Source organism: Mus caroli, unplaced genomic scaffold, assembly GCF_978045245.1.
Source record: "Mus caroli unplaced genomic scaffold, Mus_caroli_1 scaffold_15, whole genome shotgun sequence".
Classification (NCBI taxonomy): domain Eukaryota; kingdom Metazoa; phylum Chordata; class Mammalia; order Rodentia; family Muridae; genus Mus; species Mus caroli.
In genome coordinates this window covers 100,395,516-100,413,862 of record NW_028227270.1, presented here as the reverse complement: position 1 = coordinate 100,413,862, position 18,347 = coordinate 100,395,516, and the positions used below count along the sequence as shown (strand labels likewise).

Genomic DNA, 18,347 nt, shown 5'->3' with positions numbered 1-18,347 from the left:
CCACTTCAGCCACCAAGGCCTTTGTAACTCACATACCTCTCATAATTTAGTCAGAAACCTGGAGCCAAATGGACCATTCAGGCGCAGCATCTTTATCAACCCTTCTAGGCAGCAAGCTGCTTCTTTCCTCTGTTTTAATTACATTCCTCTTTCGGTGTTTCATGAAACCTAATCAGCTCATTTTAACAAAAAGGTAGGTATAAATACGTGTGCATTTCCAAATGAAGGAAAAACAGTTGAATTTTGGAAAAATCATTCAATAGGTCAAAATAACAGGTAACAACCATTTCAGAAATGTGGAAGGGTAGACAGTGGGGTTAAAGGAACATGTTCTCAGATTGGAATAAGCGTGTGCTCATAGCCAGTTCTGTGAAGGATGCAGGGTGGACACATCATGTATGTTTTACCCATGCAGTTAAACTATCACTTTGCAAGTGAAGAACAGCAGTCTCTCAGGCAATAATTTTGCTAAGGGCTAAAGCTGAGTATCAGAATCAGGTGTATAATCAAGGTCTATGTATTTACTCCGCTATCTATTACGACCAATCATCTTCCTGAGTGTGTGAGAGTTCTGGAGTCATGAGCTAGGAGAGGACACAATGCCTCCAAGAGGCAGAATTCAGGATCATGACACAAGTCTCTGGTTTTGAAAAACATTCAGTGAATCGAGAAGTATTTGGAAGGTAGAATGGACTTACCTGCCAACCGCAGGTGCCATTCCCCTCCATGAGCCAACAGAGAAATGTGTGGGTCTCATCACTGGGAAAGTGGCATTTCTCTTTTGAGGCACGGACTAGACCTGTTCTGACTTGGAAAGGTTGAGTCTTAGGCAAGATGTGGACCTTCTGAACACAATGGTGATTTGATATAGTTTAGGAATCCTAGCAAAATGGAACATCCTAATGGAAATGCTCTAACAACATAGGTTAGGAAATGCTTCCCCATGTCTGTGACAAGAGGTTCTCGGGGCATGCTACCAAATGTGGCTCTGCACCTAACTCTAGTAAGTCCCCTGCTTCCAAAGCAGAATTGAACAGACTCAATTCTTATGTCTATTGAATATCCAGCATGTCACACCAATGGTAGTAGTTATTACTCAATATTCTGGTCTTCTAAAGACCAAAAGGCATGCTTACCTGCGGCTAAGATAGTATAATGAGGGAAATTTTTAAATTTATTTTCTTATTTGATAAAAGAGATGCAGATAATTTTCATTATTGTAGAAAGTTCTGTTGGACAATGTTACAAAAAATTCACTTCTCTGCCTTTTAGCTTTTAGTAATCCACATGGCATCAAAGGTTGCTTTAATTGGACCTTTCCCCGGGTTTATGGGCTCTGCTGGTTAGCATTCACTGTCAGCTTGACATAGCCTAGAGACACTTAAGAGTAAAGCTTCACTTGGAGAATCACCTAGATCAAACCGGCCTGTGGACATGTCTGTGATATCTGTGGTGATTGTCCTGATGACTGAGGCAAGAGAGCTCAGCCCACTGTGGGCAGCACCATCCCCAGGCAGGAAGGCAGTCTTAGGCCATCTCAGGACAGTAACTTAAGTATGAACCTGTGAACAAGCCAGAAAGCAGTTCCTCCATGAGTTCTGCCAGGCTGTCAACTCTCCGCAATGACAGATTGTGACTTGGAAATGTAAGCCAAGTAAAGCCCTACCACCCAACCCCAGGTTGCTTCTGGTTAGAGTTAGTGCAGTATAGAAAAGAAATGAAAATCAGGGCTTTTAAACCCTCTGATCCTTAACATGGGTAGGGTGCATGGAGGGAGGAAGACAAGGGGAGATCAATGACAAAGAAAAGGAAAAACAGGGGAGGGACTGAAAGACAAAAGGAATAAGAGCAAAAGAAAAGATTGAAGCACAAAATTGTCTCCATATTTTTTAGTTTGGAGAAGGAAAGACAACTGTTAATACATTCTAGTTTGTAATTGACTGCAAGGCCTCCACATTAGCTCTCACATCCTCCATAGATGCTAGTAAACAATCTTTGATAATGTTCTCATTGCTTCTTGCTAATTGCTTTTAATGACGAGATCCACTCTTGTGTTGCCCAAAGGGACTGAGGAGCTCATAGCATCATGCTGAGTCTTAAAAGGAAAATGCACATTTTTCCCACAAAAGCAAACTACCAATCAAGCTGCTGCTGTTGACTGACACTGATGTCTCTGCCACTGTGTCGGTGTCCCTGACACTGATGTGTCGGTGGGCGGTGCTTGTGGGCACGGGCAGCTTCATGCTCCTCTATGGCAGCCGTAGCTTTGAGACAGAATTAAACAATGCCATGATGGCTCTCACCCTAAGGGCTACAGCTTCCATGCCAAAGAAAATGCTACCTTAGCATCCTCCCACTTGATCACAAATCAAGACATGTTTTTTGTCTCTTCAGCCCCTGCTTCATTGTTTTGTAATCCATCCAAAACTTCGTAATTGCTGAGAAAGAGAGGAATGCTTTGCTTCCATCAGTCATGCTGAGTCCCTTTTGCTCTTGGCCGTTCTAGTAGTGGACAGTAAGGGCAACTTGGATAGAGAATAAGAGAAGAACTAGCTAAAGATAGGAAGAAAACCAGGGAAGGGTGATGGTTCTGTAACACAAGGTAATTTAAGCCTCTTCAAGGAAAAAGTTCTGTTTAGTTACAAAGCAGATAGACAGGCCAGAGATGCAGGTTGCCTCTTGTGTTTCTGTTAAATAAGCTTCCATGCATCTTTGCAAAGTATGTGGTCTTTTCTGACAAGTGATAAGTAGTCACTGTTCTGTAGTGGTTTGTGAATTAAGAATGCATTATGTAAGCAAGAGAAATTCCCTCGTCTTATCCTAGATTGTCTTTGTCCCTACTTCCCAGGCCTGGACACATCATTTATGTGGTCTTTCTCTCTAACTGCCACCATGAATTGACGGAACATCTTTGTGGCAGTCTTCGAGTGTCAGTCTTTCGTGTCTGTCATTCATTTAATGATTGCTTGCTATTCCTGAGGAATTCTTGACTGCAAATATTCTTAGATAAATAAATTTATCCTAGGCATAAGCAGCAGCACAAAAGTTAATATAGTTTACAAACGAATATACATTGTGAAACTTCATGCCACATTGTCTTAAACTAGCTCGATTTCATAGTTCTTCCCATCATACCAAGCTGAGGATAAATGATCCCTGCACCATACGGACTTAATGGCTTCGCAGAGTACAACTCAATCATGGGCTACAGCCAGCCTGCAAAGAAGGTATTTCTCTAACGAGCAGGCAGATCTTAATCAACAGAAGAGCTGAGGATCCCAGTGTCACACTTCACTGGCCTCCTTCCCATTACCCATCAGTAACACACTTAGCCCCAAAAGTTCCTCAGAGGTAACATACCTTACAAAACATCGTGGTCATCATAGGCCATGTAGACCAGGCCATAGGCCGTGAAGTCTTTGTGTGCAGAGAGGACCATCATGCCCTGTTATCTCAGGCTCTCACAGTTCTGGGATGCTCAGAACACTTGATGTCCTCAGATTTTCACAATTCCTATTGTAAATTCTAGCTCAGTTCCCCCAAATGCATTTTTCTTGTGGAAACCCAGTAATATTGCATTTACTGACTATAATGGCTATGAATTAGTGAGGGAATAACTTGCTTAACTCTCTCTGAAGTCCACTCCATAATCACCTGTGATTGCTGAATATATAAAATGATTTTTGAGAAGTTGGCAAGCCCAAATAAATTCATGGGCATTACGTAATCATCCTCCTCCCCTTTCTCCTCCTCTCCTTCTCCTCCTCCTCCTCTTCTTTTTTTTATTAGATATTTTCTTCATTTACATTTTAAATGCTATCCCAAAAGTCCCCTATACCCTCCCCCCACCCTGCTCCCCAACCCATCCACTCCCACTTCCTGGCCCTGGCATTCCCCTGTAACTGGGTCATATAATCTTCACAAGACCAAGGGCCTCTCCTCCCAGTGATGGCCGACTAGGCCATCTTCTGCTACATATGCAGCTAGAGACACAAGTTCTGCGGGGTACTGGTTCCTGCTCCTCTTCTTCCTCCTCTCCTCCTCTTCCTCCTTCTCTCCTTCTCCTCCTCCTCTTCTTCTTCCTCCTCTCCTTCTCCTCAGTGTTTCATTTAGTTTTAGTTTTCAGCAGAGTTCAGACTCCTTTAAGTGGCATGTTCTAGATACAGTCAGGGATTCTCAAACAATTCTAAAATTCTCTTATCCTCTAGGAAGTCAAGAATCACAGACAATTTCCTTCCATGGGTCAAGTTGGGCATTTTCATTGTTGATTACGTAGCCTTTACTTCAATTTTTAAAGCTTTTTGTTGATTAAGTGAATTATGGTTAAGATAGGTCTTTTTCAGTGAAACAATTTTATATTGAAAATCTTCTTTTCTTAAAATGTAATGGGCAGCCAGCATTTTTGTCAGAGTAGTTTCAAAGCAATTTAGGACTGCGGGTACAGTAATGAGGTGATTTGACCAAGACCATAGGGTGAACCAGGTGCATGAAAGTACCAAGAGGCTGGTAGGGCCCAGATGCCATGTGCCTGGTGTGCTTGAACTAAATCTCCTTAAGTCTTCATTTTCCAGTTTAGCCAGCACCAACCGTGCACACATTCAGTATCCAGTACTGTACCAAAGCTTTGGGACCATAGCCAATATGAGCACAGTGGCCAACGTCCATACACTGTCCAAGGTGATGAGGACCCTGGAATCTTTTGTCTGATCAGCAGCTGTTCGTGGTATATCCACTAGGGAAAGCTGCTTGCCTTGTGTGTACCAGGGGGCATTACCTTGGCTTGCTTACTTTGGGTTTCACAGCAGGGAACATTAAGATGGCTAACATGTATATGTAAATCATGTCAGCCCATGTTTTATTTGTGCAAATAATTTCTGGAGAAGCTCAGATCATAATGTTACTCAAAGAAGCCTTTCTGGGGGAGGCAACATCTAATTGAGCCTTCATAGCTATACAAACACTGGAGCCATGGTTTATCTTCTTGATCTGTAAACGTATAGGTCTACACCAGTAATATTTGCCTTTTTCTCCCTCCCTTTGTCCTGCTCACATCTTCTCATCACCCTTGAGAGCTGAAGGGATGAAACTGTGAGAATTCAGAGTAAGAATATCCTTAAATTCTTGGCCATTTCCATTCAGGCACTATACTGAAGGGTGTAGGAGGGAAGCTGCTTGTGTATATCTTCATTCTTTCCCTAAATCCTAAATTATTCAGGCAATTTCTGATGGATCCCTACTTCCAAGTGTATTACCAATATCTTGATACTTTATTCAGATATTGTGGATATGGACTGTTAGCAAGTGTTTGTATTAACTGAAGTATGACCTTGTGTACAGCTGTCTCAGCAGGCTGAAAATCAACACAGAAGCATCTCAAAGCCCCAAAAGCTATTCTTCCTTCACCTCTCTCCACTCTGCCAAGATTTTGTGGCTAAGGACTAGCCCTGTTGGTGGTTACAGGCACTGATAGAATGCCCATATAAACTACCCTCTTGAAAAACACTTTGCCATTGAGAAAGAAGGGTCTGGTGACATTCTCGTTGGTCACCAATGTATGCAGTGCATGATGCAAAAATACCAAAATCAGAAGGGAGCTTCACCATCCAGTACAGTAAAATCCATTATTTCTTAAGGTCTAAAACAGTGGTTCTCAACAACCTGTGGTTTGCAACCCCCTTTGCAAACCTCTGTCTGCAAAAATACTTGCACTACAATTCATAACATTATAAAATTACACTTACAAAGTAACAACAAAAGGAATTTTATGGGTGGGGGTCATCACAACATGAGGAACTCTATTAAAGGGTCACACCATTCAGAGGGTTGAGAACCACAGGTCTAAAATCAAATGAATGACTTTTCTCCTCTAGGTAGCACTGTTAAGAAACATCATGACAATGTTTTTGAAAACCAGAATCATTAACCTTTTAAACATGTGTTTTTCTCCTCAGACAAGTTTTGGTATTGTCGGCTTTCACCAAATCACAAGGTCTTACATTATGGCGACTTGGAAGAGAGCCCCCAAGGAGAAGTGCCCCACGATTCCCTGCAGGACAAATGTGAGTGGCTCCTTCTCTGGGTTAGGACACCTAGATTTTGGTTCACTAGTTATTTCTCTTCTCTCTCTCTCTCTTTCTTTCTTTTTGTTTTTGAGTCAGGGTTTCTCTGTGTAGCCCTGGCTGTCCTAGAACTCACTCAGAAATCTGCCTGCCTATCCCTCCCAAGTGCTGAGATTAAAGGTGTGTGCCACCACTGCCTGACCATTAGTTATTTCTTATTCATAGTATCCCATATAGAAATCTATTAACTTAAATGAACACATTTGCACTTGACTCATCCTGTAACTTGAATCTGTGCATTCCCACCAAGGTCACAACCTGGAAGGATTTGAGGCTCAGGGATGAGTAGAACAAATGTCAGAGCGGTGCTTACATACGTTTCCTAAAGGGTGAAGTAGGAGTCCAAATGTATACTTTGGATAGTGTGTATGTATATAGAGGTATTTTAAGGGATTAATATATAAACCTGATTTTATCAATTGTATTTTCAAGTAATCTAAAATAATTTCTTATAACTTATATGAAGCAACCTCTACCACATATGGTTTAGTGTGCCCTATAATCAGAATATAGAGTTAGTGAAAGATTCAAATACTACTTTTGAGAACTCAAAACCTTGGAAACATATGATAAATGACCCAGGAAGCCAATAATCCTCCAAGGTATGTATTATTTCTATTTATTTACCTTTTACATGGGCTTTGCTTTAGCACGTGTTTTTAAAGAGACAGTAGCATGTGACCCCTTTAACCTAACACCAAAGCAGGTAACAAGTTCCAAGATTCAGTGCTAAGTGTAGAGACTAAAAGTTATTAAAGCAACATTTAAAAATGCCAGGATGGTGAATTAATTTGGAAGAAAAATGAGACAGAAGTAATATATTCTTGAAGGACACTCTAGTCAGAGAAATCAACCAGGGACCAGTTGTCAAGACATGCTTAAATAACCTTTATGAGTAGCACTGATCCTGCTGTGCTTAGACAGCCATATCCAGGTAGTGTCTTTGACCTCCTACCGCCTGCCGTCTCACATCTGCCCTCCCATCACCCCAGGGCCCATGAAAGTCAAATCTGGACTGCCTGCTATACAGCTCAGGACCACAGGAAGCAAAAATAAACCTGAGTGGGAAACTTCCTGACACTTTCAGACTGTGCTAACATTTCATGCAGAAAGCCTAGAACATTTAATCTTCCTCCAGTTTAAAATTGGGACAGCCTGGTCTTCGAAGTGTCATACAGTTCATTTCCATCCACAGGAAAGCTGCTTTCCCAGAATGCATCCGTGACACCCCATAGCAGGAAATAGTAATCTGAAACTCAGAACTAAAGGCTATGCGTGGAAACCATACCACACCATACTACACCACACACACACACACGCTCACACAGTAAGAAAGGCTTAATCTTAAAGGAAAGGACAGTCCTTTCTGCTCATTGAGTTCACTATGTGAAAAGCACACTCCTGTGTCCCCCTTTTTCTCCACTTACTGTTAACTGGTAAAAGAAAAATCTCTCATGAGCTAGGACATGTCCATAGCCAGTAATCTGGAAAAGCATTAGAAGTTTCTGGTCCCCAAATAACTACTACTGTTTAGGGTATCATCTCCCAGGACCTTCTTCACCTGGCCAAGAGATGGAGAAAGTATTCCGGGCAAAAGAATCACTACACTCCTGGCTCCACCCTGAAAATCTGCTCTTCACTTAACTGAGCATATAATTTATCCTCACACCTACAGATAGACAATCCACTTCTCAACTTGAGCATAGGCATGTAGCTGGCACTTTGCCAGTTTTAGGTGCAATACAATCAATGCTTAGGAAATGAGAAGCCCTAGAGAAAGTTCTAGAAGTTGGCTGGCCCTATTAACTAATGGTCAGTTGCTGGGATTTCCCACCAAGCAATGTCCCCTCACCTCCAAAGCCCCAGAGTAGAGAAAACTATCAGTCACCTAGATATGCAAGGAGAGCCCTGGCCTGGGTTCTCACAGGAGAACACAGCTGGAGCTGTGATTCTCCTTTCTCCACACAGGGTTGCATGGTGGACAGGGACTGACATGGGTTCTGGGAGAAGGTAGCAGCCTTCCTCCTGAAGATGCCTCCAAGAGTTCCCTCCCTTTCCTCTGCAGCCTTTCAAGCCCAGGGATGCAGAATTCCAAAGGCCACCTCATACTGTATCTCTTGAGAAATAAGTAGAGATTATATAAGTTTAAGAGTGTGAGGGGTGGGAGAGGTTGTGTGTTGGTGAGATTCTATCTATCTGCGTAGGGGTCAGAGCAGGGGGTATGCTTACATTACAAAATGAAATTAAGTTGTGTACCTAAGAAGGCTCTGCCCTGCCCTAGGAAACTAAGTTTACAGCTTCCAGCACACACTTAGTTGCTTTCTGTGCCAGTTCTATATTCTGCCTGGACTCTTAGAAGCAGAAAAGGTATTCCACTAGAAAAATGAGTGAGAGACCTTGAAATGTTCAGCCCTAAAAGGGATGTCTCCATCACATCCCTTCTCTCAGGGCTCAGGGGACCCTGCAGACAACAATGTGGGAAGAATATGAAAGCCACAGAGGCTAGAGGACACCAAGGAAACAAGGCTTTCAAAGCACAACAGGGCCAAAGCACCTATGAACTCACAGACCGAGGCCGTATACACAGGGCTTGCATGGGTCTGCACCAGATGGGGTCCTAAGGCTGAAAATGGACACACACCCGGTCCCTAACCCAAATTCTATCTCCAACCAAAAACCACTAGCAAATGAAATTTTAGTTTTCCCCAAGGGGGTCTCACTGAAGTAACACACTACTCTTAAGGGACTGACTGTGTGCCGAGCAGTAAAAGGCCAACAGAACACAAACCCAGTGGCATCTTTGAAGGTTCCTTGGTTGATAATGCTGTATCGGGACTTTTCCTTTCCTCAACTTTTAAAATGTTATCTTCCCTCCCTCCTCCCAACCTTGGTTCTTTGTGTGTCTATTGTGCCTTCTGCTTTTGTATTTTTATAGGATCCCTGAGTGTGTAACAGGCTGCTCTCTGTGATGACATCTGTCTCTTGGGCTCTTTTGTTTCTGATTGTTTTGTACTACTCCAATGTGTTTATTTTTGTTTTATTTTATTTTGTCTCATTTTTTATTCCTTCGGAGACTGTTCTTTTCTAATAAGAGACAGAAAGTGGGTAAATCCAGAGGAGAGGGGAAGTAGGGAGGAACTGGGAGTAAAGGGAAACTGTAATCAAGATATAACTTTTAAAAAAAAATCTTACTTTTCAATTAAAAGGGGAGTTACTATTAATTAATGGTAAGAGTCATCACGTTTCTGTGTATGTTTGTTCTCTCCCAAGGCCAGGAGGAATTGTCTTTCACTCCTTGAGTTAACCAGGGCTGAACAGTAAAGGATTGATGAATCACTTGGTTACCTTTTTTTACTACTGGTCCTACTGAATGAAGATGAGAGGACCTCTGTTGGCTGTCTTCTTCCCTAAAGCTTTGAGTTGTTGCTCTTCGTATGCTTTCTGGTCCACAGGAACTGGGCCCTTGAAAAATCTACATTCCCTTGCATCTCCTCTCTGGTCCCTCCCCAGGATTAACAGGCTGCCATCCCCATCACCCTATCACTCCAGCTCATTTGCTTTTAGCCATGCCTAGTGCCCTCTAAGGCCTCTGTTTGAAAGAATCTAGGCCAGTGTTCTTTGCCCCCACAACAGAGGGACAGGGAGGAAAGCACAGGCTGATGCCCTCCTCAAAGATTAAGCCTATTATCAAGGATGATGAGAGCAGCTGACAGCCAGGCAAAGTGGGGGATTTGGGTCATGAAAGCACAGTGAGGAATTCAGGTCCCTCCATCCACTGAGAGAATTAATGCAGATTAATAGCAATAGGAATAATGGCTGATGCTATTTGCTAAGTGCATAAGGTATGACAGGCACAGTGCTCAGAGCTTATGTAAGTTACTATGCAACCTGAAGGAACAGCTCATCCATGTTTTATAGATAAGAAAAGTGAGGTAGAGAAGCATTAAGCATAACTAGTTGACAGCCATGGGTTAGTAAACAGTAAGACAAAGGTATTTGCAGGCAGCCAAACAGCTCCATGGCCAATTGTAATTCACTATTTTTTTTCTGTCTGGACTAAAAATGATCTGAGACTCTGATCTGGAGCAGGCCCAACGTGATAGGACAAGAGGTTAGTCAAGCCCCTAAAGTCTTAGTTTCTGGTTCCAAAGGCAAGGTGTGGCTCATCCCTGAGTGCTATGGGGCTAATATCCTAGCTTAGGAAGATGGGGCTCTGTCCTAACTGCTGGAGCAGCCTGCCTCCATCCTGTATCTCGTCACAGAAGCTTCTATTGAGGATATCTGCATATAGCAGTGTCTACAAACACCATGGTCTCAAGGCTTCCAGCCCTTCCTGAAGATGTTTCCCTTGACTTCCCCCAGGAAAAAAAGCTAAAAGTGTTTACATCATAGTGGCCACACATTTGTTTTGTAGAAATATTTTGTCATTTAAATTATAAATAAGGTTTCTTGCAAGATACTAGTAAGTATCGCTTCTCGGTCTTTTGGCTAAGATCAAGTGAAGATACTAGTAAGGAGTCCATGTCCTTAGAGTGAAACCCTGATTTGTGGCTGGTCTCCTTATGATGCAGGTGCTTACACCTTCCAAACACAAAGGAACAGAAGCCTAGTAAGGGAGCATGGGACACTAAAACCAGATCTGTCCCTGTGACATTGTGTAAGGAATTCTTCATCTTGAACCTTAGGCTTCCCATCTGCCCAACCCTTCTCAAACTGAGCAAATATGAGAGATGAAGATGTGCCATAAAGTAAGGGTGCTGCTTCCTTCCCTGGTGACCTCCTGCTTCTCCCAGCTCTATGCCTCACCATGTTATCTTTCTCCCATGTTGAAAGAACAAATCACAAAGCTAGCTTGGCTTTGAAATCTTCAGGAACTCCCTACTGTGTGAGTGTGACCCCCTTTGCTTCTACCCCTGGACTAGAGAGGAAATTGTTTTCAGTTCTCCCCATGTTTAATCTTCCAGTGCATCTAGAGAAAATCTATGAAAGAAAGGAAGAAAGAAATGAAAGAACAGCTTTTCAATACAACGATATTTTTAGTAGTTTGTGTTTTCTTTTAGTCATTATCCCATGAGCGACACAGCAACTTATCTCTCTGATAAGGGACAATGGATATTTAAATACAAAGTATGTAAGGCCACAATATGAAAAGAGATTTTCTCCTGTGAATCCTTTGCATTAAGACAATCCAAAGCACTTTTGTCTTCCCTGTCCTATTCTCCATGTCTTCAAAGCCAAGCAGTAGCTGACTTTTGTAGAGAATGGATCCTGGAGTTCATGAAACGTTTTGCATCTTATAACAAAGGATTTTCTACCATGCACTTGTCATTTCAACTCCAGAGGAAGCTTTAGGAAGTTTTATGAATTGTTTTGCTAATTAGATTTTAAAATTCCCTTCAATGTCTCTACTGCAAATGTAACCAACTTCCCCAAGGTTTCAGTTATGCCCTGCAGCCCAGAGGCAGCAAGACTAGCTAGCCCTTGGTTATGAACATGGACTTGTGAGACCTGAAGACAGTGTTTAAGATAGGCTCAGGATTTTTAACACCCACCTACAGGATTCCTATTCAAAGGAGATCGGGAGAGGGCCAAAAAGGCAGCTGAGGCCTAGGGTTGAACCAGAGCAAACAGCCCCTCTTCTAGTGTGCACAGCAAAAGACATTCCACCCATTATGTTGATGAAGGGCCCTCCCAATCACTCAGGGCCACAAGCTAATCTCCTTTTGACATACAGACATAAGTGCAAAATCTGAATATAACACAAGAAGAAGAAATGGCAGGTTAGAACTTCAGCCCCTTAGTCTAGATAAGTATTTTCTCTTACATCTTGCCTAGTCACAAGATCCCAGCTAACTATGAAAGTTTCTGGGGAGCATAGTCTTCTTGTGCCATGAGGAGGAGGAGCCAGACATTGATATTGAAATTGAATGCAAGTACTCTGGACAGAGTGGATGAAAATCAGGCTACATGGTGGGGGAGTAGATGTTGGTAAGTAGATGCTGGCGAAGCCTCCTGAGATTAAAGCTCATAAGATGCGCCCTTCCATGGGCTTGAGAGCTCTGGGTATGTTTTCCAGACTAGGCTGAGTCTTAGTATTCCTGGGAGATTAGCTCTTACTCTTGTTTTAATATTCCATAACTTTATAATTTTGTTGTTATCCACACTCCAATTAGCTTCTCCAGTGAACGTGTATAAGCTTTGACTCTGAAATCTACCATTATGTTCTCCTTTTTAAAAGTGTAAGGAACAGGTTGCTTACAACCCTCTTTTAGCAAAGCCAAGCTAGGCAGCATATGCAGCTGGATTCACAATCATTGTGGGACTGAACAATTTGGGATTGGAGAAGGATGGATAACATAGTGAGTTTTTGTCTGTCTGTCTGTCTGTCTGTTTGTTTGTTTGTTTGTTTGTTTTTCATCGAGATTCTGTGCCACACTACTCGTCCTTGTCTCTCTTATTTAATTTTAAAGAGTGTTTTGAATGCAGAGCCTTTTCTGTTTCTTATCTTCTCCCTGCTTCCGAGGCAAGCCGTAAGATAGCATCATTCTCTCTAACTGCATTATTTTCCAAAGGCTCAGTAAGAAAAGAAGGTTTCCTTTATTTTATTGAGTTGCCTGTTGAACAAGGACAACCAAACCTTACTGAACTGCTATGGCAGTTCATGGTTTGGGAAAGGGAGCTATTTAGAAAGAAAGCTCAGAACTGTTTGGAGTCAGATTGGTGATCTGAGCTAGATCCACTTACTCTGTTCATCCAGCCCTCAGAAACAAACAACATAGGTGCAAGTGCTGTAGCTAGAGATACCAATACATATGAAGCACTTGGCATTGCTCCTTGGATTCAGAAGCCCTTACAATGTCGGTATTAGAACTGCACATATTGTAATAAGCACTGTTACCTACTGCAGCATTTATTATAATACCATCGCTTACAACACCACTATCATGGGTATTATTTCAGGCTTTAGTGAACCAGGTTGTATTTATGGAAATAGCATGCTAGAGATACATTTTACCAAAACATTCTATGCTCAGGCATCTAGTTTCTAGACACTGCCTGACTGCTCTTCCTCTCGTCACATCTCTGCCTTTCTCTTTCTGCAGTGGTCTCAGGCAGTGCCAACCATGGTAGCAAACTCAATGAGTACATTCACTCCTTTACTGACATTGGCGCTTCCAGTGGTGTCGTAACTTTTCATTATTTTTATGAATTGCAGTGCCGGTGGCAGATATCAAAGCAGTGGTGACGGGAAAGGACTGCCCTCATATGAAAGAGAAAGGTGCCCTTAAACAAAACAAGGTATGGTTTTCTAAATCACTGTAAATATCTCTGCCTAAACAATGCAGTGAGCCATCTGAATGATCCCAGCCTTCGCGTATGCATGTATTGGATGGCTCCCCGTGGTATTTTATGTCAGGTTGCACATCTCAGCTCTTCTCTTTTCTTCTTTCCCAATCCATTCCTTCCCTGAGTGGTGCTTTTACTCTTTCTCTGTCACTTTTCTAGTGCCTGTTCCCTCCTGTCACTCTCTGTCTACTTCTAACCTTAGAAAGTACAATGGATGCCCTCCCTCTGTCTCTGAATGAATGAGCCTCCTCCACTTATCTTCATCCTTTCTGCAAGCTTCTTCTCGCCTCTTATGTATGGTAGTTCCTCTCCGTACATGCTCTCACTGAGTCTCAGTGAAGCCTGAGACAGGCAGACACCAGCCTCAGAGTCAAAGGGTATGAGGAAACACTAAGCCCCTGACCCATCAGAGTCATAGAGAGTAGTCTATTAAGTATCCAAATGAGGCTTAAAGGAGAGTAATACACAGGAGTACATGCTTAGGTGCCATGAACAATGCCCAGGAGTACATGCTTAGAGACCATGAACAATGCAGCATTTCTCCCCATCCCCTTTTAGTTTACCAACAAGCTTCCATCATGATGGTCCACAATGTTTTCTGAGTAAACAGGGTGGGGATACAATCTTGAAAAACAGAAAATTTTCTGTTTCTAGGTCAGAGGGTCCATTAAGGATCCAGTTCTTCATGTATACCCATGGGCATCTTTTGCTATATGCTACATCAACAAAACAGTTTCACTATGTAACCCTAGCACAAAAGAGGAAGAAAAAAGAAAACAAATCATGAGCCAGCCTGGACCACACAGCAAAATCCTGTCTCAAAAACAAAACAAAACAAAGTCTAGATTTACCTGGCAGCTCTAGACGCCAAAGGCTGCATGGATCAATCATTTATTTCTTTGATTCTAAAAACAGTGTCCAAAAGGAATGAATAAAAAAAAATCTATCCTGCTTATCAATCAGCGTTATCCCTGTTTTCTGATTTCAAATGAAGATAAAAGGTCACTGCATAGAACTATGCTCAAAGAAAACAAAAGGTACTGTCACTCCATATTACTAGTACATTCCAAAATAATTAGAGGCATGCCTCCTCTTACCCTAAAAAGAGGGGTGAGGTGGGGCAGGCTACAGAAACAAGACAGTCATCAGGATCAGGGATCTGGTTCTCTTTAGATTGTGTAAATTCTTTGCCTATTACCAGAACGACAGGGATAGAGAACTTGTCGGATTGGAAAGTAATAACTATGTTGTAAAATGTTGTAGGCTACAATAGAAAAAGTCAACATTGTTCAAGATGTCAGAAGGGGAAGATAAAGGCGAAGATGCTGAGTGACAAGATCCTTGCTGCTGTGTTATGTAGATATAATTCAACTCAAGTTCATGTGCACTTCTTCTTTGGAGCACTGGCCTATAAGATATTCCAATGACAAGCATAATAATACGAAGGGATGCTGGAGAGACTAGGGTCTGGGTACTCTGTTGCATAACACTTGTGGGGGTTCCATGTCAGAAAGACAAGGATTGTATTGTGCATAGACTCCAAGGAGCATTCTAAACTATGGCAACAAGTCTGAGATTTCATGGTTTGCCTCTTATGGTGCTGACTTCCTTCAACAGCAGCAGGGATTGCCATATGTTTCACATGTCAGGTGTTCCATCTGCAGCCTCACTGAGCACAGACTCTGTTCAGCTTCAGAAAGGTTCTTGGTTAGATAACACTTGAACTGAGCAGGAAGCCATGTGCAGAAATTGACAACAAAAAAGTCTAACCCAGAGGGCTGGGAAGGATGGCTGGCAGTGGAGCAGTCTGCCAGGACTTGAACATGCTGACTAGGAACTCGGAATTCTGTAAAATATGTTCAGAGAGTTTTCCTACCTCAGCCCAGCACGTGGAGATTTTGAGAGCTGTCATTCTCCTCCTTAGATTAAGATGCTGAACAAAGTGGCAGATTTAGCCAAAGACCTTGGGACAGTAAGTAAAATGGAAAATGATCTAGGAAGACACTGAATGTCAACTTTGAGCCTGCAGATACAGGTGTACACACATGCCTGTACACTCAAAACACACACATGTGAGCCCAAACATATGATCATTCATACATACCACATACACATATGCATGCAAGGAAAAGAAACCCAAATTTTCTTGCTATAGTAACATAAATTATCACTCTAAAGACCTCACTACGTCACTCCATATTACTAGTACATTCCAAAATAATTAGAGGCATGCCTCCTCTTACCCTAAAAAGAGGGGTGAGGTGGGGCAGGCTACAGAAACAAGACAGTCATCAGGATCAGGTTCTCTTTAGATTGTGTAAATTCTTTGCCTATTACCAGAACGACAGGGATAGAGAACTTGTCGGATTGGAAAGTAATAACTATGTTGTAAAATGTTGTAGGCTACAATAGAAAAAGTCAACATTATACAAGAAGTGTTCAAATGAATTGGTTCTGACAGAATAGACATGATAAGGCCTAGAAACTTAGATCAAAGTAGAAGCAAGAGTCGTATCAGAGAAAGCAAAGGGGAAGATAAAATAAAAATATTGCTTTTTTTTTTTTAAGCCAGCCAGACGAAAGCCACCACGTGTTCACAGTAGAAAGAGTGCATTGCAGTGGGATAAGTGGATAAGTGGTTAAGCGGAGCCAATGGGAGCTGAATTAAAGAGACAGGAAGGAGCAATCGCCACACTCATTAAAAGGGAAGGCGGAAGGGAAGGGGCAGAAGAAGTAGATCATGTTATCAACATGCTCATGTTGATCTAAACATAGCACTGATCATGTTCACTATAAACAGTAAGTACATTAAGAGACAATCTTAAAACTGATCTTTATTTAAAATGATCAAAGTGTATTTACTTAATATACATTGTAAAGGGTTTAGCCAACTTAATTAAAAAAGAAAAAAAAAAAAAACAAAAATATCACCACAGTCGAAAAACAAACTAAAAAAAAAGAAAGAAAGAAAAGAAAGAAAATAAAAAAAATCACCACAACTCAAGAAACGGAGATCTGTACATAAATAAAGAAAGGATAGACCATCTCAGGAGTAACTATGATGACACAGGAGTGAGGCTGGACAGATGGGGTCAGTGCACTTAGCCATGGGATATTCCAGAGCTCAGCAGCAGAATGTGTGGTCAAAGGGCTGTGTCGGGTTTTCCTAGCAGGTTCTTGACAGAGAGTAAATGCTCCTGACCTTATATGGGGCACACCACTTATCCTTGGGGATGTCCAGGCCAGTGTTTCCTGGATGTCCACACTGGAGTGCTGTTAGGGTCTGGGGTACACTGGACAGATGTAAGGTAGCAACTGTGGAACTGTAGAGAATTTATATCTCAGATCTTCATAGCTCTATGGATGTGCCTATCCATTTGGAAAGGCTGCTGGATTCAGAAGCACAGATATTTGTCAATCGCCAGACATTCTGGGGCTCATCAGCTCCTGCTCCAGCCTCTTGCCCATAGGGCCCCAGGTGGCACCTCATTTGTAGATGCTGGAAGTGGCTGGGTAGCAATTTGGCAAAGCTGAGCTGTTGGGCTGGCAACAGGAACATGGAGAAGGCACAGCAACTACAAATTGATTTTCATTAAATTAAGAACTATATGATGTCTGTAAAAAACCTAATTCCAGTATAACTTTAAAGTATTGGATGGGAAAAATACACCATACTGATTTTAATCATAAGAAAGCTGAGCTAACTCTATCAACCTTATACAGATCAGATCTCAGAAGAGAGAAAATTATCAAGGAGCTATTTTCCCCAACGACACAATAGCCTTACCTTACACACATGCACACTTAACAAGAAGCATCAAAATACATGAGTTCAGAAACTGACAGAGCAAAAGGGACCTCAGCAACCAATAAAGATCAAGCAAAGGCCAATCAAATGGGTTGATTGGTGCTATGAACAACACCATCAATCAACTTGATCTAATTGGCATTAATCGAATATTCTAGCTAGCAGGGCAATACTCATTCTTCTTGAGCTCACCAAAACAAACAAACAAACAAACATTCACCAGGTTACACGCTGAGCCATTAAACATGTTTGATTTGGTTTCATCATGGCAAAAATGAAATGTTATTTTTTTTTCAGAACAATAATATTACAAAGCATATTCTTGGGTCACCATAAATTTAAAGTAGAAACCAATAGCCCCCCCCAAAAGAAAACCAAAAATGTAAATATTTGGAAATTTAACAACACACTTTAACCAATAATTTAAAGAAGTCATAAGAGAAATTTTGTATCTCAAAAGTAAATAAAATTCAAAACACAATGTGTACTGGATGCAGTGAAAGCATCATTTGTAAGGACACTTACATTAGGTGCTTAGAAGAGAAGCGTGCTCTGAAAGCAATAGTGTCCCTGTCATAAAATACTATAAAAGGCACGAAGAATAGAAATTAAAGATAATGAAACTGAAAACAAGGGAAACCTCAAGTGGAAAGGGAGAAGGAGATTGATTCTTTTGTGACCTGATGAAAGGATAGGGAAAGGAGGAGAGAGAAACTCCGGTGTGGAGACGGGATGGTGAGAACACATTACATGTGTGTACTTGGCCTTCTTCTTTCAGACTGCATGACATGCACTTACAAATTCACAAACAAATTAGCAAATATTTTCTAAGGTGCTGGCGTTTTCATTATTTTCAGGATGTCATTAAAAAATTGAATAGATGGATGGACTGTGGAAAGTTGCTGTAGGGTGAGGTGGACAGATGGGTGGGTAGGGCATACTGCTGTAAATAGATAAACTTGTCTGTAAGTGGAAGCTGCTTCCTTGTGCTTACCAGGTGTTCCAGACACTCCTGCCATTTCCAGCCTAACACAGAGTTCCATCAGCCTGGCTCTGTCATTTGCATATACTTG

At 41.8% G+C, this 18,347-nt stretch overlaps 1 protein-coding gene across 5 annotated transcripts in view; it reads left to right on the top strand.

The window, feature by feature from the left end:
- The window catches only part of Elmo1 (engulfment and cell motility 1), a 510,326-nt gene that overhangs the window by 479,375 nt on the left and 12,604 nt on the right, over window positions 1-18,347 (top strand). For all 5 annotated transcript variants that reach the window (XM_029468425.2, XM_029468421.2, XM_029468420.2 and 2 more), the window contains 2 exons: window positions 5,952-6,059; window positions 13,336-13,418. In XM_029468425.2, coding sequence (XP_029324285.1) covers window positions 5,952-6,059; window positions 13,336-13,418 — 191 coding nt within the window. The remainder of the gene's footprint in view (window positions 1-5,951; window positions 6,060-13,335; window positions 13,419-18,347) is intronic.